Source organism: Drosophila sechellia, chromosome 2R (assembly GCF_004382195.2).
Source record: "Drosophila sechellia strain sech25 chromosome 2R, ASM438219v1, whole genome shotgun sequence".
Taxonomy (NCBI): domain Eukaryota; kingdom Metazoa; phylum Arthropoda; class Insecta; order Diptera; family Drosophilidae; genus Drosophila; species Drosophila sechellia.
This window is the reverse complement of record NC_045950.1, coordinates 2,964,179-2,987,700: the sequence shown is the minus strand read 5'-3', so window position 1 is coordinate 2,987,700 and position 23,522 is coordinate 2,964,179. Positions and strand designations below refer to the sequence as shown.

Sequence of the window (23,522 nt, the reverse complement as noted above, 5' to 3'; positions counted from 1 at the left end):
TTGATTGTGTAAATTATATAACCCCATTTCGGCCCTCATGTTTTGTATATTTTGTTAAAGTACTTTTTTTCTAGTGTATGTATAAAGACTAAGCGGATTGCACAACAAAATAGACAAAGCAAATGCGTTGAGAAGGAAACGTAAACATATTAATATATTTAATTATGTATGTATGTATGTATAGAGAAGCGGAGCAGATACCCATTGCAAAAAGGGGCGTGGCGCAGCGTTGCGAGGCTGGACCTCACTGAAATCAAATTACAATGAAAATTCACACAGTTTGATTTTTGTTCATATATTACACATCATTTTGTCAAAATCCCAATGTATAACTATCGATTTTACACGAAGTAACTGGCGAACTAACTTCAATATACACAAAATACATGCATAAAACATTTAAAAATGTTTTAATAAACTTTATAAAATTTAGAATCACGCACGACATTCACGTACACAAATGTGGTTGGTTTTGGTTTATTTCTGGTTTCTCTTCCTTTTGGTTTCTTTTGGTAAATTAAAACGTAGCTGAACAAGGAGATGTGTTTCTTGTAACTGTCTGATGGTTTTAACATTTAGCTTAGTGTCCAATTGCTAGTTTAGTGGTAGCTATGTTTACGTGGTTAGTTACGGTTTAGATAGAAAATAAGAAATCTGTTCCTTCAACCACCTTCTATTAGTTAGTCACTAAAGTAGCTTTTACAGAAGCGGCTGCGCCTATCCCAGAATTGCAAGCGGGCATCTGCAGTTTACTCCTAGCAGCAGCCACTGTTTGCTGCTCCAGCTGCTCCTCCGGCTCCTGGCAGCGACGGGTTTGTGGGCGAGTGCTGTTGGCCGATCTTAATGCCGTTTGCCTAGTAACGAGATAATAATGTAATTGCAAGAAGTTCCCAAGGAAAATGTTTCTTCCTTACCTCATTGTTGATGTCGAAGACACCTTCTTGGATCTTCTCGTAAATCTCTTTGGCCGTATTGATGAAAGCCTCCTCAACGTTGGCAGCTGTGCGCGCAGAAGTCTCCATGAAGACCAGTCCGTGCTCGCGGGCGAAGGCCTCGCCCTCCTCTTTCTTCACCTCACGCCGCGAATCCAAATCGCTCTTGTTGCCTATCAGCATGATGACCATGTTCGAGTTTGAGTGCTGACGCGCATCCTCAAGCCAGGTGGTCAGGTGGTTGAAGGTCTCCCGTCGTGTGATGTCGTACACCAGCAAGGCGCCAGCAGCTCCGCGGTAATAAGAACGTGTGATAGATCTATCCAAAAAATATTTTGCGTCAGAATACAGTTATATAAATGACAGTGCTTAAATTATTAGAATAATAATTAAATTTCCATCTTTTTTTTTTCAACTGTAGTATTCTATTTATTAAGGTTTCAAAAGGAATCGTTCAGTAATTCCTCTGAACTTAACCTAATGTGTGATAAAGATAAATGAGACCAAGTGGTATCTTAATTATAAAGTACAAAAGAAAATGTAATATGTTATGTTATCCTCCGGGTAAGGATTAACATTTAATTCTAAGTAAAGTATAAGAAGTTTATACTACAGAAAATAAAAAATTATACAATTAATACTTTCCAAAATACAGGATGGTGTAAACATCTATCAACAATGTGTCGAAAATAAACAAATAAAATTTTTAAATAAAAATTATTAAGCCCTTTACTAACAGATCGATCAACCTATATTATTATTATTTTGAATAATTAAGTAAGAATTTTATTTAAATTATTTTTTTTAATATAAATAAAAAGCTTGCGTCTTTTAATTTATTATCTGACTTAGACTTGGGATTTTGGATACGAATTTGCAATAATTTGTTCAGTTCAATTTTGGGAGTAATCTGAGCTTTCCCATCTTGAGTATTAACACTAAATGGACGGAAAAGAGGTACCTGAAAGCCTCCTGGCCAGCCGTGTCCCAGATTTGCAGCTTGATCTGCTTCCCGTCGATGGTGATCATTCGTGCTCCGAACTCCACGCCAATGGTCAGGTCGTGCACCGGCTGGAATCGCTTATCCGTGAACTGGAGCAGCAGACAGGACTTGCCCACGCCTGCGGATACGGAAAAGGGTTAGTAAGTGAGCGGGGAAAAGGTGGGGCAGGCTGGAAAATGCCAACAGCTGTTGGACATCCCGAAAAGCAGAGTGCTGATAAGCCCGTGGCTCTTTGGGGCGGAATCCCTCAATTACAGGGGGTGGTTGGGTTAGTCAGAAGCAGGTTTTATGTGTGGGCTGATCCCCGCGCTCCACAAACTCTGAGAGCAGCAAACGCCTGTATGCGTTGTTATGGTATTATTGATTTTTCCTTCGGCCCACCGACTCCAGGAATATTTTTCTGCCGACGCATTTTTGATTTTATGGTATCAACTTTTCACTTGGGGCCACCTGAAACCCCAATTTTCCGATTTTCTGGTACGACCCCTACGAATGCGATGCCCTTTGTTTTGTTGTGTTGTTTGCAATTACAGATTGTTTCCCTGACAATGGCGAACTTTTCACTGGCCATTCCGTTTCGAAGGGAGTCGCAGTTTGCACTCACCTGTGTCTCCGATAATGATGTATTTGAACAAGTACGCGTACGACATGTTTGCTTGTGACGGGGGTTACGGTAAGCTAGTTTTAGTTTTTAGAAAGTATGATCTCGTAATGCCACAGATAATACGCAATTCTTGTAAGTTTTCCAATCTGTTCGTATTTATGATGACTGTCTGGCGACAGTGTGGCCAGTTTGCGGCCAGGGCTGGCGGAAATACCAAAATACCGCAAGGCTGTCGTCGCCCTATCGATAACGATGCGCACTGCCGCTGGCCAATCGATAGACATATGTATGTATGTAGAATTTGTCAGAAATTTTCTCCCACAAAGCAAAGTGTTTTGGAGGATAAACGCCAATTAATTGTCGAGCGATGTGCCAGCTCCTGTAAAGTCCACTCAGCATACTACGGTGCAGGGATCCCACATCCGGAGACTCCCGCGGGGCAGGGACCAGGCTAGCATTCAGGCTCTGCCAGTGATTTTCTCATCAAGGCGTAGGCACAGACGTTGTGGATCATCGCGTCTTCGAGCGGGTGAAACATGAAGATGGCTGACGGCTCGACCATATTGCGTAGGAACCGGCCAGGCACAAAATCCAAGGTGAGCAATGACATGACGTCCGAACCATGATCCCGGCCCGTCTGACCCGTTTTCGGTTTCGCTATTTCAGGACTTCTGTCGCTGGCCCGATGAGCCCCTGGAGGAGATGGACAGCACGCTGGCGGTGCAGCAGTACATACAGCAGCTGATTAAGCGCGACCCGAGCAACGTGGAACTCATACTGACCATGCCCGAGGCGCAGGATGAGGGCGTGTGGAAGTACGAGCACCTGCGCCAGTTCTGCATGGAGCTGAACGGCCTGGCAGTGCGGCTGCAGAAGGAGTGCTCGCCGTCGACGTGCACCCAGATGACAGCCACCGACCAGTGGATATTCCTGTGCGCCGCCCACAAGACGCCCAAGGAGTGCCCGGCCATTGACTACACACGCCACACGCTGGACGGTGCCGCCTGTCTGCTAAACAGCAACAAGTACTTCCCGAGCAGGTATGCACGCTTCGCGACATGGTTGAACTAGCCACATAATAAGCAAAGTGTCTCCCCCAGGGTGTCCATTAAGGAGTCGTCGGTGACCAAGCTGGGCTCCGTGTGTCGGCGGGTGTATCGCATCTTCTCGCACGCCTACTTTCACCATCGTCGCATTTTCGACGAATTCGAGGCCGAGACGTATCTGTGCCACCGTTTCACGCATTTCGTCACAAAATATAATCTGATGTCGAAGGAGAATCTGATCGTGCCCATCAACGTGGGTGAAAACGCGGCCCCTGGCGAAAGCGAGGCTTAGGAGCCCGCCCAGATTAGTCAGACTCGCATGGAACACTCATTCAACATACATCTATTTATATTTACCAATAGCTTGCAAGTTGGGTTGGCTCACCCTGACAGGGAAACGATTCCACGCGGACCCGACTTAAATGCAGATCTTGTATGTAGTTTAGATGTCAGATACACATAGAGCTACATAACGATAACTAAGTAACAAGGGCAGACCCAAATATACGCAGGCCCCCTCAAACCCGCTCGTCCCATCTGATCCTAAGTCAGCAATTATTTCGCAAGTTATATTACGATTATGTTTAACTCCTTATTTTAATAAATTATATGTAGGCACACGACCTTCTCGTGGCTGATTCCACGTCAAATCCCCGTAAATTAAACTGAATTCCCTTGACTACTGGCAGCCAAAACACCAACACAGCTGTACGTGACTAAAACGTGAACTTTACTATACAAAATTACTATATACACAACAGAAATTGCAATAAAAGAAGTACATATATAAACACACCAAGGCCAAGTATGATCCTCCAGTGATACATTTGTCAAACGATATTCACTTCGTGCATAGGCTGTTGGTTCACCAGGCGTTCGAAGCCGAGGCGTGACAGATCCAGTGTGGTAAACTTGCCGTCCAAGATGAGTTCGGAAATGGCTCGACCCACGGCGGGAGTCTGCTGAATGCCGTGCCCACTGAAGCCCGCGGCAATGAAGAGATTGCTGTAGTGAGGATGTCTGCCGATGATGCCGTTTGCGTCGAATGTGTTGTGGTCATAGAAGCCAGCCCAGCTGCTCTGAATCTTCACAGACTCAAAGGCAGGAACTCGTTTCGCCAGTGTGGGCCAGACATCCGTTTCAAAGTACCCGTGGTCCACGTCCAGCGTTTCGCACTCCGGCTCCTCGTCTTCGTTTGGACTCCGGCCGCACAGGAAGTTGCCACAAAGACCGTCCCGTCGAAAGTAGGTGCCATCCGGATCAACTGTCAGAGGTGTTGCTAGCCCAGGACAATTCTTACCCTGAGTGCTAAGCACATAGACGTATCGCTTGCGAGGCTCCACCGGCAGGGCTACACTTAGGGAAGCCTCCTTTGCTTCCTTATCACCAATCCCTGCCAGACGCGCCACTTGACCCGAGTACGCTCCCGCCGCCAGGACGCACGTGTCAAACTTCACCGTGCGCTGCACCCCATCTCCGGCATCGACCACTGTTCCAGAAAGACCGCCCGAATCGTTCCACTCGAAACCCACTACCGAGCCGTTCGCGAAATTCGCGCCCAAGGCACGGGCCTTCTTCTTGTAGCCCATGAGCAGGGCCCACGGATCAAACCAACCCTCCTTGTCAATCCCGTGGCATCCCAGCTCCACGCCCTCTGTGGACAACCACGGAAACCGCTGACGAAGTGCCTCCGGGCCAAGCAGTTCATTTCGGGCCCCCAGCTCGTTCTGCAGCTTAGAGTTCTTGGCCAGGATGTGGGCTCCCTTTTCGGAGGCGAGGATCAGGTAGCCGTTCGGCTGGTAGCACAGATCCACGTCGCCCAGATGCTCCCTACCGTTAACCACGAAGTTGTATCCGAAGAGCGACATCTCTATGTTCTCGGCCAGAGAGAACTGCTGCCGCACTCCTCCAACAGAAAGCACTGTAGATGCGCTGGTGTACTGGAAAATGATAAAGAAATGCTAGTTATTCAATAGCGAAAAAGTTTCAGTTAGATACTGAATAAATTATACTTTCGAATAAAATAGGAAAAGTAGTATAATTGGCTATAGCTGTAGGTGCTATACACTATACAACGCTTTGATCAGAGCAAATACATAATTATTTTTAACTGTTTGAAACCAAAGGGTCAACCATTATTGGGGGCAACTTTGGATCCCCATACCTTAAAATTAAAAAAAAAGATGTTCCTACAAAAATGAACTTTTGAATAACTCTGGGTCGTATATTAGGCCACCTTGTACTTACACCAGCATCCCGCTCCACCACCAGCACATTGAGCTTGCGACCCAGCTGTAGGGCCCGGGACTTGAGCCAGAGAGCGGAGGAAGCGCCCATGCCACCGCCACCGATTATCAGGACTTCGCAGCTCCGGGGAAGGACATCGCCTTGGGGCTTGCCACTTAACGAGCTGAGCTGACGCAGTGCACCAGATCGCAGAACTCGTCGCAGGCCCAGCATTTTTCACACTAACCAGCACCGGCACCTTCACATTCGTGGGATGATAACGCCATTGAAATCCGCCAGATTAGATTTGTGCAGCTTTTCCTAAGTGCTTTGTGTGCACAGCAATGAATGCGGAATTACAGTAAAATTTCCTTTGGCGGACTGATCTGCTGATTTCTTCTGGAAACATCTTTTTCCAATCCTTTATCACATGAAAATGATTATTTGAACATCACATTCGACACAATTTGTATTTTGTAGTTGTTGATAAATAATTGAAATTTGGTTTAATCGCTGTGAATAATAATAGTGTAATTTTTCTGACCTAAAATATAAAATTAATTGGTTTGTTCTACACTGTTACTTACTGTTCACTTTTAATAGATGCTTTAGCACATTATCAGCTTATCTTTTAATTTCTGGGTATTGAATTTGTATTTGACAAACAACTAACACCAACTCACCAATTTCGAATTTCAACTGATAAGGGAACACTCTAAGTATTGTTTATTGTCCTAGGTATAGAGACTGTATAATATTATGTGAGCATAACTTTTAACTTTATAAAAAACTTGGGATCATTGACACTACTAAGCTAAAACGAAATCTAAATCCTTGCAAAAACAACTTCACGAAATTAACGATAACACATTTACACTTCTCCTCTCGTACTTGCTTAATAATATTAATATTAATATTATTGCTTATTAAACTTTTTAATTTAAAGATTACTTCAGATTCAAATTGAATGTATATGCCCGAAGAGCATCTACTGTGAGTTTGAGAAGAGTTCTATAAAGACGAATTATACAAAGACCGTGCTTATCTTCGGATAGCTAATCTTTTATTGCCCGCAATTGGGTTAATACCGCTGGTCTTTTGTGATAAATTGGCCTTTATTTGTACATCCTTACAAAGGGCAAATAAGGGAATCTTCCCATGGTCGGCTTATCTTAAACTTGACTCTAACTGGCGGGTAAATTCTCTTCGGCGACAGGTTTTCCGTGTTGTTGGCCTGGTTTATTGCGTCCGGGTCTGGTCCGTTTGTTCGGCCGACCCCCACCCCCAGCTCCTGGTTGATGTTGTTGCTGCTGATGGCGGGGCTGGGAACGTGGATGTGACTGTGCTCCTCCGCCATCCCAAAAATCAGTGGATGTATTTGGCTTTTGTAAGCTAATCGGAATATACTTTAACGCTACTGATGCATTTGAAATCTCGTTCTAGCTTACCCATCTATAGTATCCGGCAGCTCGTCCAGACTCATGAGGATGTGCAGGGTGGGTATTTGGCGCGTGACTATTATCTCCTCCAGGCCTTCCATTTGCGGCTTCCAGTGCTCCTCCACGCTATACGAAGTACACTATAATAGTTATTGCACATTTGCTGCTTATTGCCGACTCACCTGGTGTAGGCCATGCGCGTCACCTGGTAGACGGGGTGGCTCCGTTTGAGGACCTCGGCACAGGATATGGTCTTCACCACTCCGCCGCCGGAGCCGCTCCACACCACGCATCTGTGCTCGCCCTTGTTCAGCGCCGCCTGAGCGAACTCAACCACATTGCTCACTTTGGTACCGCCTTTTACCTTCGCAAAAGAAATGGTTTCAGGCAAGGATTTATTTATTATTTAGTGCTACTCACATGCATCCACAAAAAATCCTTTTGGGTCTTTGGCATGCAGTCCTCGAATGGCAGATCGCTCTTGCTCAGCTCCTTCTCCACATTCTCGGCCTTGCGGTAGTGCATCATTTTGAGGCCTTCCGCAAAATCTGCAAACAAGATTGTTTCACTCTTTCAGAAATATAATCTCGCCGAAGCCCTTCAGCAACAACCTTGAACCTATAATGGCGGAAAAAAGAGCCCGGAGGTCCAGAATCTCGAGAACCAACTTAACAACCAACCACTCGTCGTAAACTGTCCGGAGCAGCTATTGCCCCCATCGCAGTCCGTGGAAATTGAATAATTGCTTGGTTTATGAGCCGAGAGAGTAGGGACAGAACGGAAGAACCATTCTGCAAGTGGTGTAAGCAGCGATGTCACCTACACCTTTTAGGTGCGTCATGTGGCTCGAAAAAAGTTTCGAAAATCTTTGAAATCGGTAAGGGTTCAGTTAGGATTAAATTTTAGAACTGTAATAACCCCAACAAAACAAATTGAAATTGGCCCAAATATTATCGCATATCTGTTTCAAATTCAGAATATTCATAAAAGACTTTAAAAAACTTTATTAAATAATATTTATTTTCCGAAATTAGTAATCAGAAGAATAATTGAAACGAAAAACATCAGTTTCCCTAGAAATAGGGCAAGCCCAGGGACAAAACCATGACGCTCTGCACTTTGAAATAATTCATTTTGAAGAGGAGTTCAAGTAAAAGTCAATAAAAAACCATTTCTGCAGCAATTAAATGAGCGCGGATGCATGAGCGTTTTCGCAGCGTTTTCCCATTAAATAAAGCCATGCTGCTGTCGGCCACTAGAAAACGGGGAATGGACTGGGGATGGGGATGGAGATGGGGCCAAAGGGAAAGGAGGTCACCGGGGGATGATAACCACAGGAGCATGATGCCACTTGTTGAAGCTGAGGCCGAACAACATTTCAGTGCCCGGAGATGGTTGCTGCAGCTGAATTCGACAGCAGCAATGAAAGTTTATTAATGAACTTTCATCCAACAACGACAAAAAAACGAGCAGGATTCGGATGGCTGTGCGGGATGATGGTGGCAAGTACATGGGGCCACGTGTCCCAGACAATTCTATGGCCCAGTGCAGCCGGAACCAAGGAGCCCGGGTTGGGAAACGAAAACGGGCTGGAATTTTCCGAGAGGAATGCGTTGAAATTCCTTCGACTCCGCTCCTGCCTGCGCCTCTCTGCTCCGCCTGGGCCATCGTTGTCGTCATTCCCATCGTCATAATCATTTGGCATCGCCACCATTCCCATCAAGTACGTTCCGAACAATAATTCAATTTGGCGCGGAAGTTATTAATAAAACGATTCGCACCCCGGCCAAGACCAAATGGGAAGTCGGGACGTGGGAAGCTGTCCTGTCAGTGTATTTTGTTGTGTGTTTATGACAACACGTTCTTTAAATTAACTCATCCATGGCGAAATTGAGTTGCTATTTAAGAGCAAATTGGGTTTGCTAATCATTTAACAGTTCGAAACTCAATTTACCACAGCTATACGCAGCATCAAGCATACGCACCGTGCAACCACACACATGGGCAACGGTGGTTATTTAATTTCTAGCTCGCTCATTCTATTCCCTGCATATCTTCACGCACAACGGAGGCGGATTTCGAGCCCGCTCCCACAGCTCACAGCTATGAATGAAGCGTCGCAGGAATTCCATTTATTTGCCATTTCAATCGCACCAAGCAGCACCACCCACCCAACCAGCACCACCAGCGCCCTCAGCCTCCAGCCCGGCTCCGGCCCACTGAAGTATGCATTCATTAGACATGCCAGGGCAGCCGAAGGAGCAGCAGCAGCCACGGCAGCCGCGACCGAGCTTAGCTTTTGGCCAGACCGCAGAGCAAGGATCAGTTTGGTTTTGCCAGTCGGGGCCAACGGTTCGTGGTCTCGGGTTCGGAACAAAAGTCGCCCATCGGAATTTGCTCAGCACAAGTAAGTGCCCCGGATCCGGAAGTCGATTCGATAATGGATAATGGTGAAACCAAGCGGAAATTGTATACTTTACAAAGCCGTAAAACGTGGCTAAGGAACCGTAGTTTAATTACAAACAAAAATACTGTTTATGCTAACAACATGTGATTAAAGCAAGCAAAATTAGGGAACAACGCACTATCTCGAGAAAAATAAATCTAAAATAGCGCCAATTTATAGTAAAGTTTACAAATCAGAATTGAATCAGCGGTTTCAAAAAAGCCACAAATAAAGCTCCTGCCGAAATAAATCAGATCCTATAAATAACATAGCAATGAAAACGGAATAAATTCTTGCTTGCCAACAAACTGTAATGTATTTTTGAACAAAGCAGACTCTATATGAAAACCTGCCTAGGAAAAGAGTTTTCTGTGTTCTCACAATTTTAAAATCATTGGAAACAAATCCAATCAAGGAAACACAACTTTTAAGCACCCAGAGCACATTATGAAATCGGGATTTTAGAATAAGTCAACCGATAATGAACATTAAGTCTAAATTACTCAATGAAATACATTTTCGAAATTCAAGAATTTTATAGTTTTTATGCCTACGTATCACTAAGCTAATAATCTTCATTGGCAATCATTTTATTGATTTTTATCGAACGTTTTTTATTTTCGTTTAGAAAAACGCATCATAGTATTTTGTAACAAATGTGTTATCTTAAAATGTTATATTAATTGTGTGAACGTTACTATTTTTTATTCAGATGGCGTTTTTAACAATAATACAAACATACTGTAAGCTAAAACAGCTTCAGTTATAAAATTCGAATTCCCGTGTCTTTTATTACATTTTTTATAATTTAATCTTTATTAAAGAACGAAAAACATGTTTTTTTCTGAGTAAAACGCTAAAATTTGGCAAAACTTTTTTATAAAAAATAGTCAGAACGAATAGATAATAATTCGGGATAAAAAAGAAAGAAAAATTTACATTTGATCATAAAGTAGTCTCTTTCAATTTTAATTTGCTCAAAACCAGACAATAATAATTATTATTATATACTAGATTAGCTGCATTATTTAGTATTTGGTATTATATAGTAGGAATAGTCTGCAAGTTTATTAAAAATAATGGAAAATAATAGTTTCGTTGTTCCTAATTATAAAATGTTCTAGCTCGGTAAAAAACAGTTTTTTCAAAACGATTTAATTTAGCTAGCTTCCTGCTTTGATTTAATTTACATTTATAGCTCTGTCCAAAAATAAAGAAACATCTTTGTATAAATATAGTACACAAAATAATATAAATAATATCCGGAAATCTGGAAATAATCGACTCCCCAAATTTTGGAAAATTTGTTCATTCAATGAAAATTGAATATATTTGCCCCACTACTCTGATTCATTGTACAATTTTTAAACTTTTCATAATAAAGGTCACCGTGGGAGTAAACGAAAACTGAAAAATAGGAAAACACTCAGAAAGGCGATTTGAAAAACCCACCGAAAATGGACAGCACCGAATTTCGAAAACGTGGCATGGAAATGGTGGAGTACATCTGCAACTATCTGGAAACGCTGAACGAGCGCCGGGTCACGCCCAGCGTGGAGCCGGGATATTTGCGGCACCTGTTGCCAAGTAAGCCACAAACATGCCCCCAGAATCTGGTCAGTTTCTCCCTCACCACCAATCTCGCACAGCTGAGGCACCACAGGAGCCGGAGGACTGGGACCAGATAATGAGGGACGTAGAGGACAAGATCATGCCCGGCGTGACGCATTGGCAGCATCCGCGCTTCCATGCCTACTTTCCGGCGGGCAACTCGTTCCCCTCGATCCTGGGCGACATGTTGGGCGACGGGATCGGGTGCATCGGCTTCTCCTGGGCCGCCAGTCCCGCGTGCACTGAGTTGGAGACCATAGTGCTCGACTGGCTGGGCAAGGCCATCGGTCTGCCGGACCACTTTCTGGCCCTCAAGGAGGGCAGCACCGGAGGGGGAGTCATCCAGGTAACATTACACTTGTATAAGACGACGGAACTCTCTTTGGTCCGGTATTTAGATGATGAACGTGAAGAAGAGCGACTTAGTTTTTAGTTTTTAAATATCTACATATTATATGACATTGACTTTTTGGACACCAGACTTCCGCATCGGAGTGTGTGCTGGTCACGATGCTGGCTGCCAGGGCACAGGCGCTCAAGAGGCTCAAGGCCCAGCACCCGTTCGTGGAGGAGGGTCACCTGCTGTCCAAGCTGATGGCCTACTGCTCCAAGGAGGCGCACAGCTGCGTGGAGAAGGCGGCGATGATCTGCTTCGTGAAGCTGCGCATCCTGGAGCCCGACGACGACGCCAGTCTGCGCGGCCAGACGATCTACGAGGCCATGGAGGAGGACGAACTGCAGGGTCTGGTACCCTTCTTCGTCTCCACCACTCTGGGCACCACGGGCTCGTGTGCGTTCGACAATCTGCCGGAGATCGGCAAGCAGCTGCAGCGATTCCCGGGCGTCTGGTTGCACGTGGATGCCGCCTACGCTGGCAACAGCTTCATCTGCCCCGAGCTGAAGCCGCTCCTGAAGGTGAGTGGCATGCCCACGGCACGCACGGCCAATCTGACTGGATTCCATTCGTAGGGCATCGAGTACGCCGACTCGTTCAACACCAATGCCAACAAATGGCTGCTGACGAACTTCGATTGCTCGACGCTGTGGGTGCGGGACCGCATCCGGCTGACTTCAGCCCTGGTGGTGGATCCGCTGTACCTGAAGCACGGCTACTCGGATGCGGCCATCGACTATCGTCATTGGGGAGTTCCACTCAGTCGGCGTTTTCGTTCGCTGAAGCTGTGGTATGTAGCATGTGCCATATGGGGTCCGAAAGCCCTCGATAGCCAAGCAAGTGCGAATGGGTCTGTTGACTGTGGTCGACAATTGAATTGTTTTTGGATTGGAGTGGAGTGGCGTTAAGTATGCTGGCTTGTTTACTCAAATTATGCCCTCGTGTATTTGCTCGCGATTAGTTGTTAAAGCAAGGGTTTCGGTGCTCCGTGTGTGTCGAATCTATCCCGCAGATGAGATGGGTCCACACCGAAATATGACATCGCCAAACAAACGTTTACTAGCAGTTGTGACCACCCAAAAGAATATTATTTGCCCAACTCCACTCTGAGTTTGCCTGTGGAATGATTTGTATGATTTCAGGTTCGTGCTGCGATCCTATGGGATTTCCGGGCTGCAGCATTACATACGTCACCATATCAAGCTGGCCAAGCGGTTCGAAGAGCTCGTGCTCAAAGATAAGCGCTTCGAGATCTGTAACCAAGTCAAGGTGAGACACATTTGCTTTCGTTTCGTTTTCCATATGTGTTTTAAGTTTTATTTTCAATCGATTCGGTTTCTTTCGGCAATTAATCATGCTCAGAGTTCAAAGCTCTTTTGTACACCCCACGAAATGTGTGGGGTTTTCATTTGCCTCCGGCAACCGGGTGGGTGTGCGGGTCCATTGTGCGGACCAAGGGCCGAGCGCCCATGTAAGGCCCAAAAATAGTTGGGAAATGGATTGATTGGTGGGTAACGCAAGTGTCCGGTGCCCAAGCTGGCCACGAAGACGTGAACTTGTTCACACCGCCTTGCAAACGAAGCAAACTGAGCAAACGTGCGCAACTACACGCCAAATTCCGCAGAGAAACGGGCGCAAAAATTAATTTCTTTTTCGACCCGACAATGGAAGTGTTTTGGCATAATTGCTATTGAAAATCATTTAGAGACAGCCACAAGTGATTCATCCAGTCAGCGACTGACACATGAACGTTCAAACTCGTTGAGCGTACGCGTGGCCAAGTCAATTGGCCGATTCGATTCGATTCGGTAGCGGATCTGCAGATAGTCACGTTGTCGTTTTCCAACTAATTACACATTCCGGGAGTAAATATAAATCAAGCTAGCACATTGTATCTTGCTAAACTTTCGCCAGATAACTGAAAATATTAATCATATACTAATGATTTAAATCGATAGAGACTTCCAATCACACTATTTTTTAGATGTTTTAAATACCTTCATGTTTTGAGTTTTCTTTTTTAGTTTGGTTTTAGTCATTCGCCGCAGATTTGTGGAACCGAAATAAATAGTATTTGATTCCATTAGCTGGGCCTGGTCTGCTTTCGGCTGAAGGGCTCCGACAAACTGAATGAGAAGCTGCTGAGCATAATCAACGAGTCCGGCAAGCTGCACATGGTTCCGGCCAGCGTGGGCGATCGCTACATCATCAGGTTCTGCGCCGTGGCCCAGAACGCGACCGCTGAGGACATCGACTACGCCTGGGACATCATCGTGGACTTTGCCAACGAGTTGCTGGAGAAGGAGCAGCACGATGAGCTGTCCGAGATCATGAACCGCAAGAAGCAGGACACGCTGGCCCAGAAGCGCTCCTTCTTCGTGCGCATGGTCAGCGATCCGAAGATCTACAACCCGGCGATCAACAAGGCCGGCACACCCAAGCTCTCCATGGAGCTGCCCTCGCCCGTGGTGAGCCGCGGCAGTGCCCCCATTATCCGGACCCAGAGTTCAGTAGACCACAACTCGTGGATATCCTGGCCTCTGGCATTCCTCTTCAACAGCAACAACGAGGAAAAGGGCAGTAACGTCTCCTTGCGGTGAGTCTTCTTCGAAAGTATCCCATTGTAATGGTTTTGAAAACTATATTAAAAGGAAAATAGTGAAGAGACAACCCATAGAGCTTAAAAAACCACATCCTGTAATTGCAGATTCCGACATCTGGACACCAACGTACGACCATCGTCGTCGCGACGAAACTCCGGAACCGGCTCGTCACCCTCTCCGGAAAACGAGTTGGACTACGTGAACGTCCAGCAGCAGCAGCACATGGAGCACCGATCGCCACGACGATCGCCCATGGCGGTGCGCAAGGCATCGTCCACGCGGGACAACCTCAACTAATAATATTCACTTTAGTTTATGGAAACTCTATAATACAGTATAAGCGCTTCCTTAGGTCAGGCGCCTAGTTGAATTCTAGACCAATCTACAATGCGGTGGCTCGCCACAGTAAAAGGCTTCTTCTGAATTCCAATATTGAAACTTATAGTATACTATGAGTGGGGTGGCGGAAATATCAAACGAACATCTTTCTTCTTTATGAATTGCAATAAATATTATTTCATACTAATATAATATAATCATACAGGGCTGAAGTGCTCGGTTGAACACTGCATGTCAACCCATTAGCAAAAGTTGTATTGATCTCTGTTGAATCAACATTGAAAGCAGAAATATGCTTAAATACTAACAAATGGTAAACATAAATATCCTGCTTTTCTTTGCTTTCTTGCGCAAGGTAAACAGACGAATCCAAATCATCATGCTGATGCCATTGATATGACGTAGCATCATTGTCGATCGGCATGAAATCGGAAATGGAAACGTATAGATGTATTTACTGTGCACGGGCGTGGACTCCAAATGGATAATGACTCATTGGACAGACCTCATATATTTTATACCATTTTATGAAGATGAGTGCACGCTGTTGGGCAGGAGAACCGCGGTTCTAAGAAACTGTCGGCTCTTTTCCTTTTTGAGTGGGCTCCTTGAAATCCATATTTCGCCCAAACACTCTCACCAACTGGTTCAAATAGGCCTCCTTGTCCACGCTTGAGTAATTATCCAGTCGACCGTTTTCCATGTCCCAGTTCAAATACGTGGGCGCGCGCAATTTCGATTCGACGTTAGATGCCTCCGTTTTGGTCGTGCTCCTCTGGGTCTCCGCTGCTCTAAGTGTGGGCAGATCAACTGCGGATTTATGCAATAAATTCCGGGGAGCACTGTTCGCTGTATACGCATGCAACTGGATATGTTCTAAAGTCAGCGGCTTATCGTCTTTGGGAGCCATCTGCACATTACCAACATTTTGGGTTGCTCCTGGAGGAGCTAATTGATTTGGATGGGTTTCTAAATGCCAATTGGAGTGCTGTGTGTAGTATGGGCTCGTCTTTTCAATCATTCGCTCCAGTATTTCGTCATAGCTTTGTGCTGACTTCCCTGGTACCTTGACTATTGGAGTTAGCTTAATCTGCCTACGGTATCCTGGCTGATCCTGACCGGTGGCTACCTGTTGCAACTCTTCCAATCGCCGTTTCATGGCCAGCAGCTCTTTCACCTGCTCACCTGACTTGGCCTTGGACTTCGCCTTCGTAGCCTGGCCTTCGATGACTTTCAACTGCTCCAAACTGGAAAGCATGGAGCTCGTTGACATCTGAAAGCCACGTTGATTATTTGGGTAATCATTTGACATTTCTTTGGATCCTCCTTTCATAGTGTTTGTGTGATCCCTTTTGGCCCTTTTTATTCGTTGCATCAGGGCGTCCAGACTAGGCTTGATTCTTGACGCATCCTCGTAGTTTCTGGGCAGGAAACCTCGTTTTTTCAGATAGAAAACTGGATACTCCCAGTTCCTAATCAAATTTTGGACGACCTCATTATAGGCCTGCAATGGGTCGTCTGTCAAATTTGCTGTGAGTCTTGACTTGGCATTGGCCTTTTGAAATACAGTCATGGAGCTGAGCACGAAGACATACCTGTGCCGATTGATTGGTTAGGGAATGTTTAAGGAATAGTAGAAATGTGTAATAATTCACCATAGAAAAAATCGCATGGCAACAGCGAGGAAATGAATCGTTGTTATTAAAATATATAGTTTATGATTACGTTTTGAAAAATAGGGTTAGGCTATAGAGATGTTAGGGAACTTTTGATCAAAAGGTGATCTTTTAAAGATTCTCCAACCGTTTCTCATTAAAATCGTAACCTTAATAGCTCGAATCTATTACGCCAAATCACGAAATCTAAACTTGGAAACGGGTTCGGGTTGACTTAATTAAATAGCCAAATAACCTGAGCCATAATCTACTGGCGCCAATTAAATTCAAAGTATCGTCTGTCAAAATCTTTGACACCTCCAACCGAATAAACCAATAAATAAATACCGTACCCATAAATTCGTATGCCCCACCAGAATGAATGAGATGCCTAAGGTATGATCTGGCAAAATCCAAAAAAAGCGAAATTGCCAAAAATAAACGAAAATAGAAGAGCCACGGAGCACGAAATCTTCATATGCAGTATCCGTCAGCTATTGTCAAGCACGCGCACCATCAGTAAAAAACACATATATTATGCAAATTTTGGGAAAAATCTACAGGCAGCCCTCGAACAGACAGACAGACAGACAAGGGAGTCTGCAAATCAATCTTCCCAAATCTCAAGCCTAATCACGTTTTTTTCACCTCATCCAACAGATGCTGGATTCTTTTAAGCAAATGTATCTGAACTATATGGTGATTCCCAATATTATGCGCACTTTAAAACTTGTTCCCACACAAACTGGAACCATATATATGATAACAGTAACATGCTAAATCAAAAGTCTTTCCCAAATTTCACACAATCGAAGTTAGGGATGCTCTACTGTAAAGCGGCCTCATGGGAATTTTGATCGGTGTTTGGCAGTGCCAACTGCCATAATTAATGGTTAGACAACAAAAGCGTTAGCCGCGCTCCCAACACACATCCAAACACACAGCCGGGTTGGAGCAGCAGCAGCATCAGAAGGCGGATGGATTCGATGGATGATGGCAATGTGACCGCGTAAACTGAATACGAACTTATATTTAGAAGCACGACGTCATCCGCGGTGTCTGGCACTGTGAATGAAAGTTCCGGCGAAGCTCAGGCCCAGAAAGAAGAGCAGCGAAATACGTCAAGTCACGGTGTTGGGGCGATCTCTGTCCCGCGGTCTCCGAATCTCTAGCCGCGGACTCTGCCCCCACCGCCGAGCGGTGCTTCAAGGCGCGACGCGTGCGCCGGGTGAGTCAGTCAAGCCATGGCTTCCAAAGCTAGGTTCAGCCCCTTTACAGTGGTCGGATTGGGATTGTTTCCGAACAGAACTTGCAAGATAATAGCTGCAGGAGGTTATCTATTGATTCCACCAAGCTATCGTATATTGTTATTTGGTTTGGCTTGCTTTATATCTTAGAGATAGATCTAAGTTAGTTAGTAACTTATTTAGTACGAATGAGGAGGCACTCCCTCCGGTTATAACAATGTGAGATTCTAGCTGTGTTCCCAAACTACCTGCGAATAACCGGTTATTCATCTAACCCTCTTGAGAAGGTTGATGGACCGTGTACCATTAAACATACACAGACTGGAAGATAAGTATAGATCATTACAGGGCAGAGTTAGGTAAGCACTTGTCGGCAATTAGCACCCAACCAAATTGCGGGGACCTCATGCTGACTCTGACAACAAACCCATTCATTCGTTCGGTCTGCCCACCCACACCCATTATCTGCCAAGTTCCTGCGCCTCGCAACCTCGCAACAAATCGGTGATTTTCATTTGGCAACGATTGTTTATTTTGATATTAGTGTTTTTGTATTTCACCTAGCAGGAGATTCCATGAAACAATGGGCGCTCTTCACAGCTACGTCATCAGTTCGGCCTCTTGGCAGGCTTGGCCGTTCGTACATCCGACTTTCTGCTAACGCATTTGGTCAATGTTTGGACACTTGTTCGCCACTTTTTTTTTTTGGTACTGGAAGTGATTCCCCACTGGTTGCCATAAGCCACGGAAAGTTTCGGTATTTCTTCAAGAGATTAGAGCAAACAAGTTTGTTCTCTTTCACTGGCTCTTTGCACACTGTTTGGACGTCCCGGACTTACGGCAAATTTGGGAAATTTTCTAAAACCCCCAAAAGTTCCCCGAAGAGCCATGCGTGTCAGAATATTCACATTCGAAGCCAATTTAAATGTCATAAAAGTCTGCGAATGGTATCGAAAAATTTATTGAGGTAGGTATTGAGCACGATTAAAATATCTGTAAGAAAGCACGCGATGAAATCCGAGTTTATGCCTGGAAAATGGGCGATAAGCTTAGCATTTCGAGCTCGCGAATATCACTCTTTGTGAATTCCTCAATAATAATTCAGAAGCTTAAATAACAAACTACTTTGGTCACTTATAATTAATAATTTGACCACATGTTCGAAGGAAACCACCGTCTGTTGCTCAATCACACTTCGAATGGAACTCACCATATAATTAAGCCAACAGCTGGAAACCCTTGCCCACCAGGGACTTTTTTGCCAAGCAAGATAATGCTCCGCCCGACGCGAGAGCCGAACGAGAGATGTGTCCATAATGACCAAAGCGGGTTTCCCAGCCAAACGGAGTCCGATCCGAGTCTCCGGGCCAGTAATTTGAGTGCGATCACGAGACAATCAACGTCAGTACGAGCACCGAGCACAGCACACCTCGCAGGTGTCGGTGTCAGAAGGGGATACATCCGAGCACAGAGAGAAGCCGAGAGTAGCCGATCGTGCGATGGAGCAACAGGCCGATCGCTGCCATATAAAAACGATTCCGGCGCACTGGCCAAGACATTCGCGTCAAGGAAGCTGACCTGCAACGAGTGTGCGGTGCGAGATAGCCGGGATTTGAAAGTGATCGAGATAAGCTACTGTGTATCGTGTGTGAGAACCTAGTATCCGAGCACTAGAGATACAAGCACCAAGCACCAACAGATACTTCTTAATAAACTACCATTTATTTGAACAAGGAGATAAACGAAAAGTGTAAATTAGACAAAATGGATGTGGAAGAGTTTCGCAAATACGGCAAGGAAGTGATTGATTATATATGCCAATATGGCACTAACATAGAGGAGCGCGACGTGGCGCCCACCTTGGATCCGGGTTACCTCAAAAAACTGCTACCAGGTGAGCATGCAATGGGAAGAAGTGTGAAAAAATCAAAGACCCGGCAAAAGCTAGAGACAAACATCGAAATTATTTAGTTATTTTGTGTGAAGTTTGTGATGAGAGGGTCATACTTTCACAGGTCCTTATTTTCGGGCACATCTATAATTATATGCGATCAATGATAAAACAATATAGTTATCTAATAACAAATAGAAAATAGGGGACTCTACTGACAATTTACACCAAGGCACATCATAGAGTTTTTAAGTTTCCTGGGTAATAAACCCATTTTTGAAAACTCTTCCATGTTAGTCGAATCTAATTTGTCTGATTGTTTTCGCAGAATTCCATTCGAAGCCAGAAAAAAAGTTTAATTATAGCACTAGTGATAAATTGTATACACTAATTTGTTAACTATGCCCAAACAAAATAGCAATGATTCCGAAAAATTTCGTTTGCGCAAAATAATCAAAGAAAGACAGACCAGAGCAAAAAGCAACAAGCAACTGAATGCCTCTCAAAAACTTGTTAAATCATGTTGACTAATTGTTTTGCCCGCTGCCGAAGAGTCATGTGAATAATGTGCGAGTGTAAACTATTCGAAAATCCCCAGCCCACGGATTCAAGTGCCCCGCAACGAGGTGCGTGGGTGGGTACGGCATAATTGGGGCACACTCGACAGCCATCTCTCCGATCTTCGATCTCCGGCCACCTCAGAGGTTGGCAGGTTGGAGAGTAGGTTTCGCTGGCGAATTTCAGGCGAATTCCGCGCAGTTGGCTAAGTTAAATATTTACGCCGGAATGGACGCCGCAATCCCGAGTTCAACTAAACAAATCAATTAATTATGCATACGCAAACACACACCTTGCGTATAGACTTACTTGTTGATCTTTATACTCACTGCCAAAAACAACAGACCCGCCATAAATACAGCCTTTGCTGGCCCCCCAAATTTATGGGTGATAAACGAAATATTTAAGGCCCATCCCACTAATCCCCGACTGCCTGTTTATCTCTATCTTCAGCCGACGCTCCCCAGTCGCCGGAGCCGTTCAAGGACGTGCTCGAGGACTTCGAGCAGAAGATCATGCCGGGCGTGGTGCACTGGAACCACCCCAAGTTCTTCGCCTACTTCCCCTCGGGCAACTCCTTTCCATCGGTCCTAGGCGACATGCTAAGCAGTGCCATTGGTTCAATTGGCTTCAGCTGGGCCAGCTGTCCGGCGGCTGCCGAGCTGGAGACGATCGTTATGAACTGGTACGCCAAGGCCCTTGGCCTGCCCAAGGCCTTCGTTTCGGATGCCCCAGGCAGCACAGGCGGCGGCGCCCTCCAGGGATCCGCCTCGGAATGCGTTCTCGTCTCTCTGATCACAGCCCGTGCCCGGGCCATCAGCGAGCTGAAGGGTCAGACCAGCGTTCACGACAGCGTCTTCCTGCCCAGCCTGATCGCATACGCTAGCCGCGAGGCACACTCCTCCGTGGAAAAGGCCACCAAGATGGCCCTGGTGAAGCTTCGGATCATCGATGCCGACGAGCATGGACGCATGCGCGTTGACCTACTGCGCCAAGCAATTCAAAACGATGTGAACGCCGGCTTGACACCCTTCTTTGTAGTGGCCACTGTGGGTACCACCGGCGGCTGCGCTTTTGACGACATCACTGAGATCGGAAAGGTGTGCCGCGAGGTGTCGAGCATTTGGCTGCACGTAGACGGCGCCTATGCGGGAAACTCCTTTATTCTGCCCGAGATGCGGGTCTTTTCGGCCGGACTCGAATACGCCGACTCATTCAACACAAATCCCAACAAGCTTCTGCTGACGAACTTCGATGCCTCTGCCCTGTGGGTGCGGGATGTGATGAACCTTAAGAGCGCGCTGAATGTGAATCCCCTCTACCTGCGACACGAGCACTTGACCGGAGTTGACTACCGCCACTACGGCATTCCCCTGAGTCGCCGATTCCGGGCACTCAAGCTGTGGTTCGTCTTCCGGACATACGGCATTCGAGGACTACAGGAATACATTCGAAATCACATGGCGTTGGCTAAGAAGTTTGAGATGCTGGTGCGCAAGGATGAACGATTCGAAGTTCGCAACGACGTTCACCTTGGCCTAGTTTGCTTCAGAATGCGGTAAGTCTATTAACCAATAAAATAAGTAATACCGAACTGAAGAAAGAAGCTCTGCTTCGATTTTATACGAATGATGGGATTTAATGGTTTACTCAATCTTCTCTACAGAACTGGCGACGAGCCCAATCACATGCTGCTCGCCCAGATCAACCACTCGGGCAAGATGCACATGACGCCGGCCAAGTTCAACGGCCGCTACGTGATCCGCTTCTGCGTCACCTACGAGCATGCCTCTGAGAAGGACATCCTAGATGCATGGACCCAGATAAAGTGCTTTGCTGAGGAAATACTGCGGGACCACCAGCTGGAGTCCAGCTCCGTGCCAACCACGCCGGAAGGCTCAGAGCGGACCAGCTCAGAGCCAGTGGCTCCAGTGGCGGGCAAGCCACCCATCAAAAAGAGGCTGACCAGGACAAAGTCGTTGCGCTTCTCCTTCACGCGCAGCATCTCGCGGGAGCAGTACCAGAGCCAGAGCGAGCACCTAATGGACGGGTGCACACCCATCCTGGTCGTTGATCCCAAAACTCTTCAGGAGAACTTCCAAAAGGCGGCGGATGACAATGACAGGAACAACAGCAATGGCACCGTAAAACTCAAAGATATATCAGACGTGGATACGGACGAGGCGAGTAACTGAGCGTCGACCCAAAAGGGATTTGCGGATTTACCTCTACCTAGTATTAGTTGTCGAGCTGAAATGAGGCATGAATCAATCGACTACCGACTAACATTGCTCATTTTGAATTTAAGAACATCCATTTATGTACTTTTAGGGCCTTAGTTGTTGCTGAATATCATGTAATTTAAAGATAGACTCATTTGCATCTGCTTATACCTTTTAGCTACCTTAAGTTACTGTCATGAACAAAAGCACTTATTTATAAACATTATCTCGGCATTTTCTATGTAAGTTTCTAAAAAATACAAACATAATCGAACGGAAAATGTATCTCTTGTCTTGTAATGCGGGTTTCCAGTGTCTTCCAAAAGGATACTTTTAAGCAAAACAGAATGTACAGCAGTTTTTAATAAAGCTGTGCATCTGTTTAGAGAATTATATTCCACCCACAAACGCACACAATACCATAAATCGTATACCATAGTCGGATATGGTTCTCAAGAATACGTCATTGGGATTGAGATCCCCGGGAATCTGCTGTCCTCAAAAATTGAAATCTATTCTTCACAAAGCAGATATTAACGGCAGATGGGGGTCATTGTCGTGCATATTTTTCGGAAAATAGGATCAGTATTACCGCCGCAGTGATATCATTGTATATATTTGATTGACCTGCGAGTCTTTTTTGTGAAAGGGACCTGACTGACCTTTCTACACGCAGACATTACCATGCTCTTTGGTTATAAAGGTCAATCGTTGGCCGTCCGTTCTTTAAAGACGTTTTTCTTGAGTACAATGCTCACGTAAATTTATTTATTATTATACGTTTGTGTAATATGTCGATCAAGTGTCTTCCTTCATCAACAGAGTGGGCTAATTGGGGCAATTTCTTTCCAACAGAACTCCTTAAACGGCTAATTACGGAATCCCTGCCAAAGAGCCTATCCAAATCTTTGGGGGACTTAAATAGTTTTTTTTTTTTAATCTTTGTATATTTGGGAACGTACATATGTAAGTTGAAGAATTTACATACGCATATCCTATCAGGAAGAAATCCTGCCGATCGGACGCAAAAAAAGTTAGTAATCTGGTCTCGAGCAACTTGCCAATAAAATTAAACAACTAAAAATAATGCCGAAACAATATCCAACAATACTAATATTTATGCACTATTTAATGAACTCTACCCATCAACTCTATCAATCCAATCATAAACGAACTCACCTTAATAAATATTATTTAAACAGTTTCACCAATTTGTGCACAGCAAAATATAAACAAACACTTGGTACACGTGTGCTATCGATATGACCGGCTTATTATGCTATCGACTTGTTGTGCATACTGACCT

The 23,522-nt window shown here is 45.2% G+C and overlaps 7 protein-coding genes across 8 annotated transcripts; 3 read left to right on the top strand and 4 right to left on the bottom strand.

Annotated features, from left to right (window-relative positions):
- Positions 1–123: 123 nt before the first annotated feature.
- On the bottom strand, positions 124–2,716 carry LOC6607880 (ras-related protein Rab-2A). The gene is made up of 4 exons (XM_002032598.2): positions 2,540–2,716; positions 1,894–2,053; positions 915–1,251; positions 124–854 (listed from the first exon to the last, which is right to left on the bottom strand). The coding sequence occupies exons 1-4, from the start codon at positions 2,583–2,585 to the stop codon at positions 756–758; spliced, it is 642 nt and encodes a 213-aa protein (XP_002032634.2). The 5' UTR covers positions 2,586–2,716; the 3' UTR covers positions 124–755.
- Positions 2,717–2,820: 104 nt separating this feature from the next.
- Positions 2,821–4,378, top strand: LOC6607879 (MOB kinase activator-like 4). 2 transcript variants are annotated; one of them, XM_032714178.1, is made up of 3 exons: positions 2,821–3,135; positions 3,206–3,579; positions 3,628–4,378. In XM_032714178.1, exons 1-3 carry the CDS (start codon positions 3,076–3,078, stop codon positions 3,875–3,877), a joined length of 684 nt encoding a protein of 227 aa, XP_032570069.1. In that variant the 5' UTR covers positions 2,821–3,075; the 3' UTR covers positions 3,878–4,378. The 2 variants fall into 2 exon arrangements, with proteins under 2 accessions (XP_032570069.1, XP_002032633.1); XM_002032597.2 differs by having other exon boundaries at positions 2,823–3,135; positions 3,640–4,378.
- LOC6607878 (FAD-dependent oxidoreductase domain-containing protein 1) lies at positions 4,295–6,068 on the bottom strand. Its single transcript, XM_002032596.2, has 2 exons — positions 5,833–6,068; positions 4,295–5,525 (listed from the first exon to the last, which is right to left on the bottom strand). Exons 1-2 carry the CDS (start codon positions 6,043–6,045, stop codon positions 4,416–4,418), a joined length of 1,323 nt encoding a protein of 440 aa, XP_002032632.1. The 5' UTR covers positions 6,046–6,068; the 3' UTR covers positions 4,295–4,415.
- A 784-nt stretch (positions 6,069–6,852) lies between these two features.
- Positions 6,853–23,475, bottom strand: LOC6607877 (ribonuclease P protein subunit p25-like protein). Its single transcript, XM_002032595.2, has 5 exons — positions 23,396–23,475; positions 7,671–7,798; positions 7,433–7,614; positions 7,260–7,376; positions 6,853–7,203 (listed from the first exon to the last, which is right to left on the bottom strand). Exons 2-5 carry the CDS (start codon positions 7,776–7,778, stop codon positions 6,996–6,998), a joined length of 615 nt encoding a protein of 204 aa, XP_002032631.2. The 5' UTR covers positions 7,779–7,798; positions 23,396–23,475; the 3' UTR covers positions 6,853–6,995.
- LOC6607876 (tyrosine decarboxylase) lies at positions 9,303–14,679 on the top strand. Its single transcript, XM_002032594.2, has 8 exons — positions 9,303–9,657; positions 11,081–11,283; positions 11,346–11,653; positions 11,788–12,222; positions 12,277–12,491; positions 12,844–12,970; positions 13,789–14,297; positions 14,409–14,679. The coding sequence occupies exons 2-8, from the start codon at positions 11,154–11,156 to the stop codon at positions 14,599–14,601; spliced, it is 1,917 nt and encodes a 638-aa protein (XP_002032630.1). The 5' UTR covers positions 9,303–9,657; positions 11,081–11,153; the 3' UTR covers positions 14,602–14,679.
- LOC6607874 lies at positions 14,771–16,759 on the bottom strand. Its single transcript, XM_002032592.2, has 2 exons — positions 16,299–16,759; positions 14,771–16,238 (listed from the first exon to the last, which is right to left on the bottom strand). The coding sequence occupies exons 1-2, from the start codon at positions 16,313–16,315 to the stop codon at positions 15,212–15,214; spliced, it is 1,044 nt and encodes a 347-aa protein (XP_002032628.2). The 5' UTR covers positions 16,316–16,759; the 3' UTR covers positions 14,771–15,211.
- Positions 19,089–22,497, top strand: LOC6607873 (aromatic-L-amino-acid decarboxylase). The gene is made up of 3 exons (XM_002032591.2): positions 19,089–19,439; positions 20,448–21,552; positions 21,661–22,497. Exons 1-3 carry the CDS (start codon positions 19,310–19,312, stop codon positions 22,187–22,189), a joined length of 1,764 nt encoding a protein of 587 aa, XP_002032627.1. The 5' UTR covers positions 19,089–19,309; the 3' UTR covers positions 22,190–22,497.
- Positions 23,476–23,522: the final 47 nt, after the last annotated feature.

Excerpts from the sequence above, each read along its gene's own strand:
- LOC6607877 (XM_002032595.2), bottom strand. The coding sequence starts at position 7,778 with ATGATGCACTACCGCAAGGCCGAGAATGTGGAGAAGGAGCTGAGCAAG. Across the intron at positions 7,615-7,670 it reads AGGATTTTTTGTGGATGCAT|GTAAAAGGCGGTACCAAAGT; the intron begins GTGAGTAGCACT and ends TCTTTTGCGAAG. Across the intron at positions 7,204-7,259 it reads CTGCCGGATACTATAGATGG|CTTACAAAAGCCAAATACAT; the intron begins GTAAGCTAGAAC and ends TATTCCGATTAG.
- LOC6607880 (XM_002032598.2), bottom strand. The coding sequence starts at position 2,585 with ATGTCGTACGCGTACTTGTTCAAATACATCATTATCGGAGACACAG. Across the intron at positions 2,054-2,539 it reads CATCATTATCGGAGACACAG|GCGTGGGCAAGTCCTGTCTG; the intron begins GTGAGTGCAAAC and ends CCGTATCCGCAG. Across the intron at positions 855-914 it reads TCTTCGACATCAACAATGAG|GCAAACGGCATTAAGATCGG; the intron begins GTAAGGAAGAAA and ends TCTCGTTACTAG.
- LOC6607878 (XM_002032596.2), bottom strand. The coding sequence starts at position 6,045 with ATGCTGGGCCTGCGACGAGTTCTGCGATCTGGTGCACTGCGTCAGCTC. Across the intron at positions 5,526-5,832 it reads TGGTGGAGCGGGATGCTGGT|TACACCAGCGCATCTACAGT; the intron begins GTAAGTACAAGG and ends ATCATTTTCCAG.
- LOC6607876 (XM_002032594.2), top strand. The coding sequence starts at position 11,154 with ATGGACAGCACCGAATTTCGAAAACGTGGCATGGAAATGGTGGAGTAC. Across the intron at positions 11,284-11,345 it reads TTTGCGGCACCTGTTGCCAA|CTGAGGCACCACAGGAGCCG; the intron begins GTAAGCCACAAA and ends AATCTCGCACAG. Across the intron at positions 12,971-13,788 it reads AGATCTGTAACCAAGTCAAG|CTGGGCCTGGTCTGCTTTCG; the intron begins GTGAGACACATT and ends TGATTCCATTAG.
- LOC6607879 (XM_032714178.1), top strand. The coding sequence starts at position 3,076 with ATGAAGATGGCTGACGGCTCGACCATATTGCGTAGGAACCGGCCAGGC. Across the intron at positions 3,136-3,205 it reads GGCCAGGCACAAAATCCAAG|GACTTCTGTCGCTGGCCCGA; the intron begins GTGAGCAATGAC and ends TCGCTATTTCAG. Across the intron at positions 3,580-3,627 it reads AACAAGTACTTCCCGAGCAG|TGTCTCCCCCAGGGTGTCCA; the intron begins GTATGCACGCTT and ends TAATAAGCAAAG.
- LOC6607873 (XM_002032591.2), top strand. The coding sequence starts at position 19,310 with ATGGATGTGGAAGAGTTTCGCAAATACGGCAAGGAAGTGATTGATTAT. Across the intron at positions 19,440-20,447 it reads CCTCAAAAAACTGCTACCAG|CCGACGCTCCCCAGTCGCCG; the intron begins GTGAGCATGCAA and ends CTCTATCTTCAG. Across the intron at positions 21,553-21,660 it reads CTAGTTTGCTTCAGAATGCG|AACTGGCGACGAGCCCAATC; the intron begins GTAAGTCTATTA and ends TCTTCTCTACAG.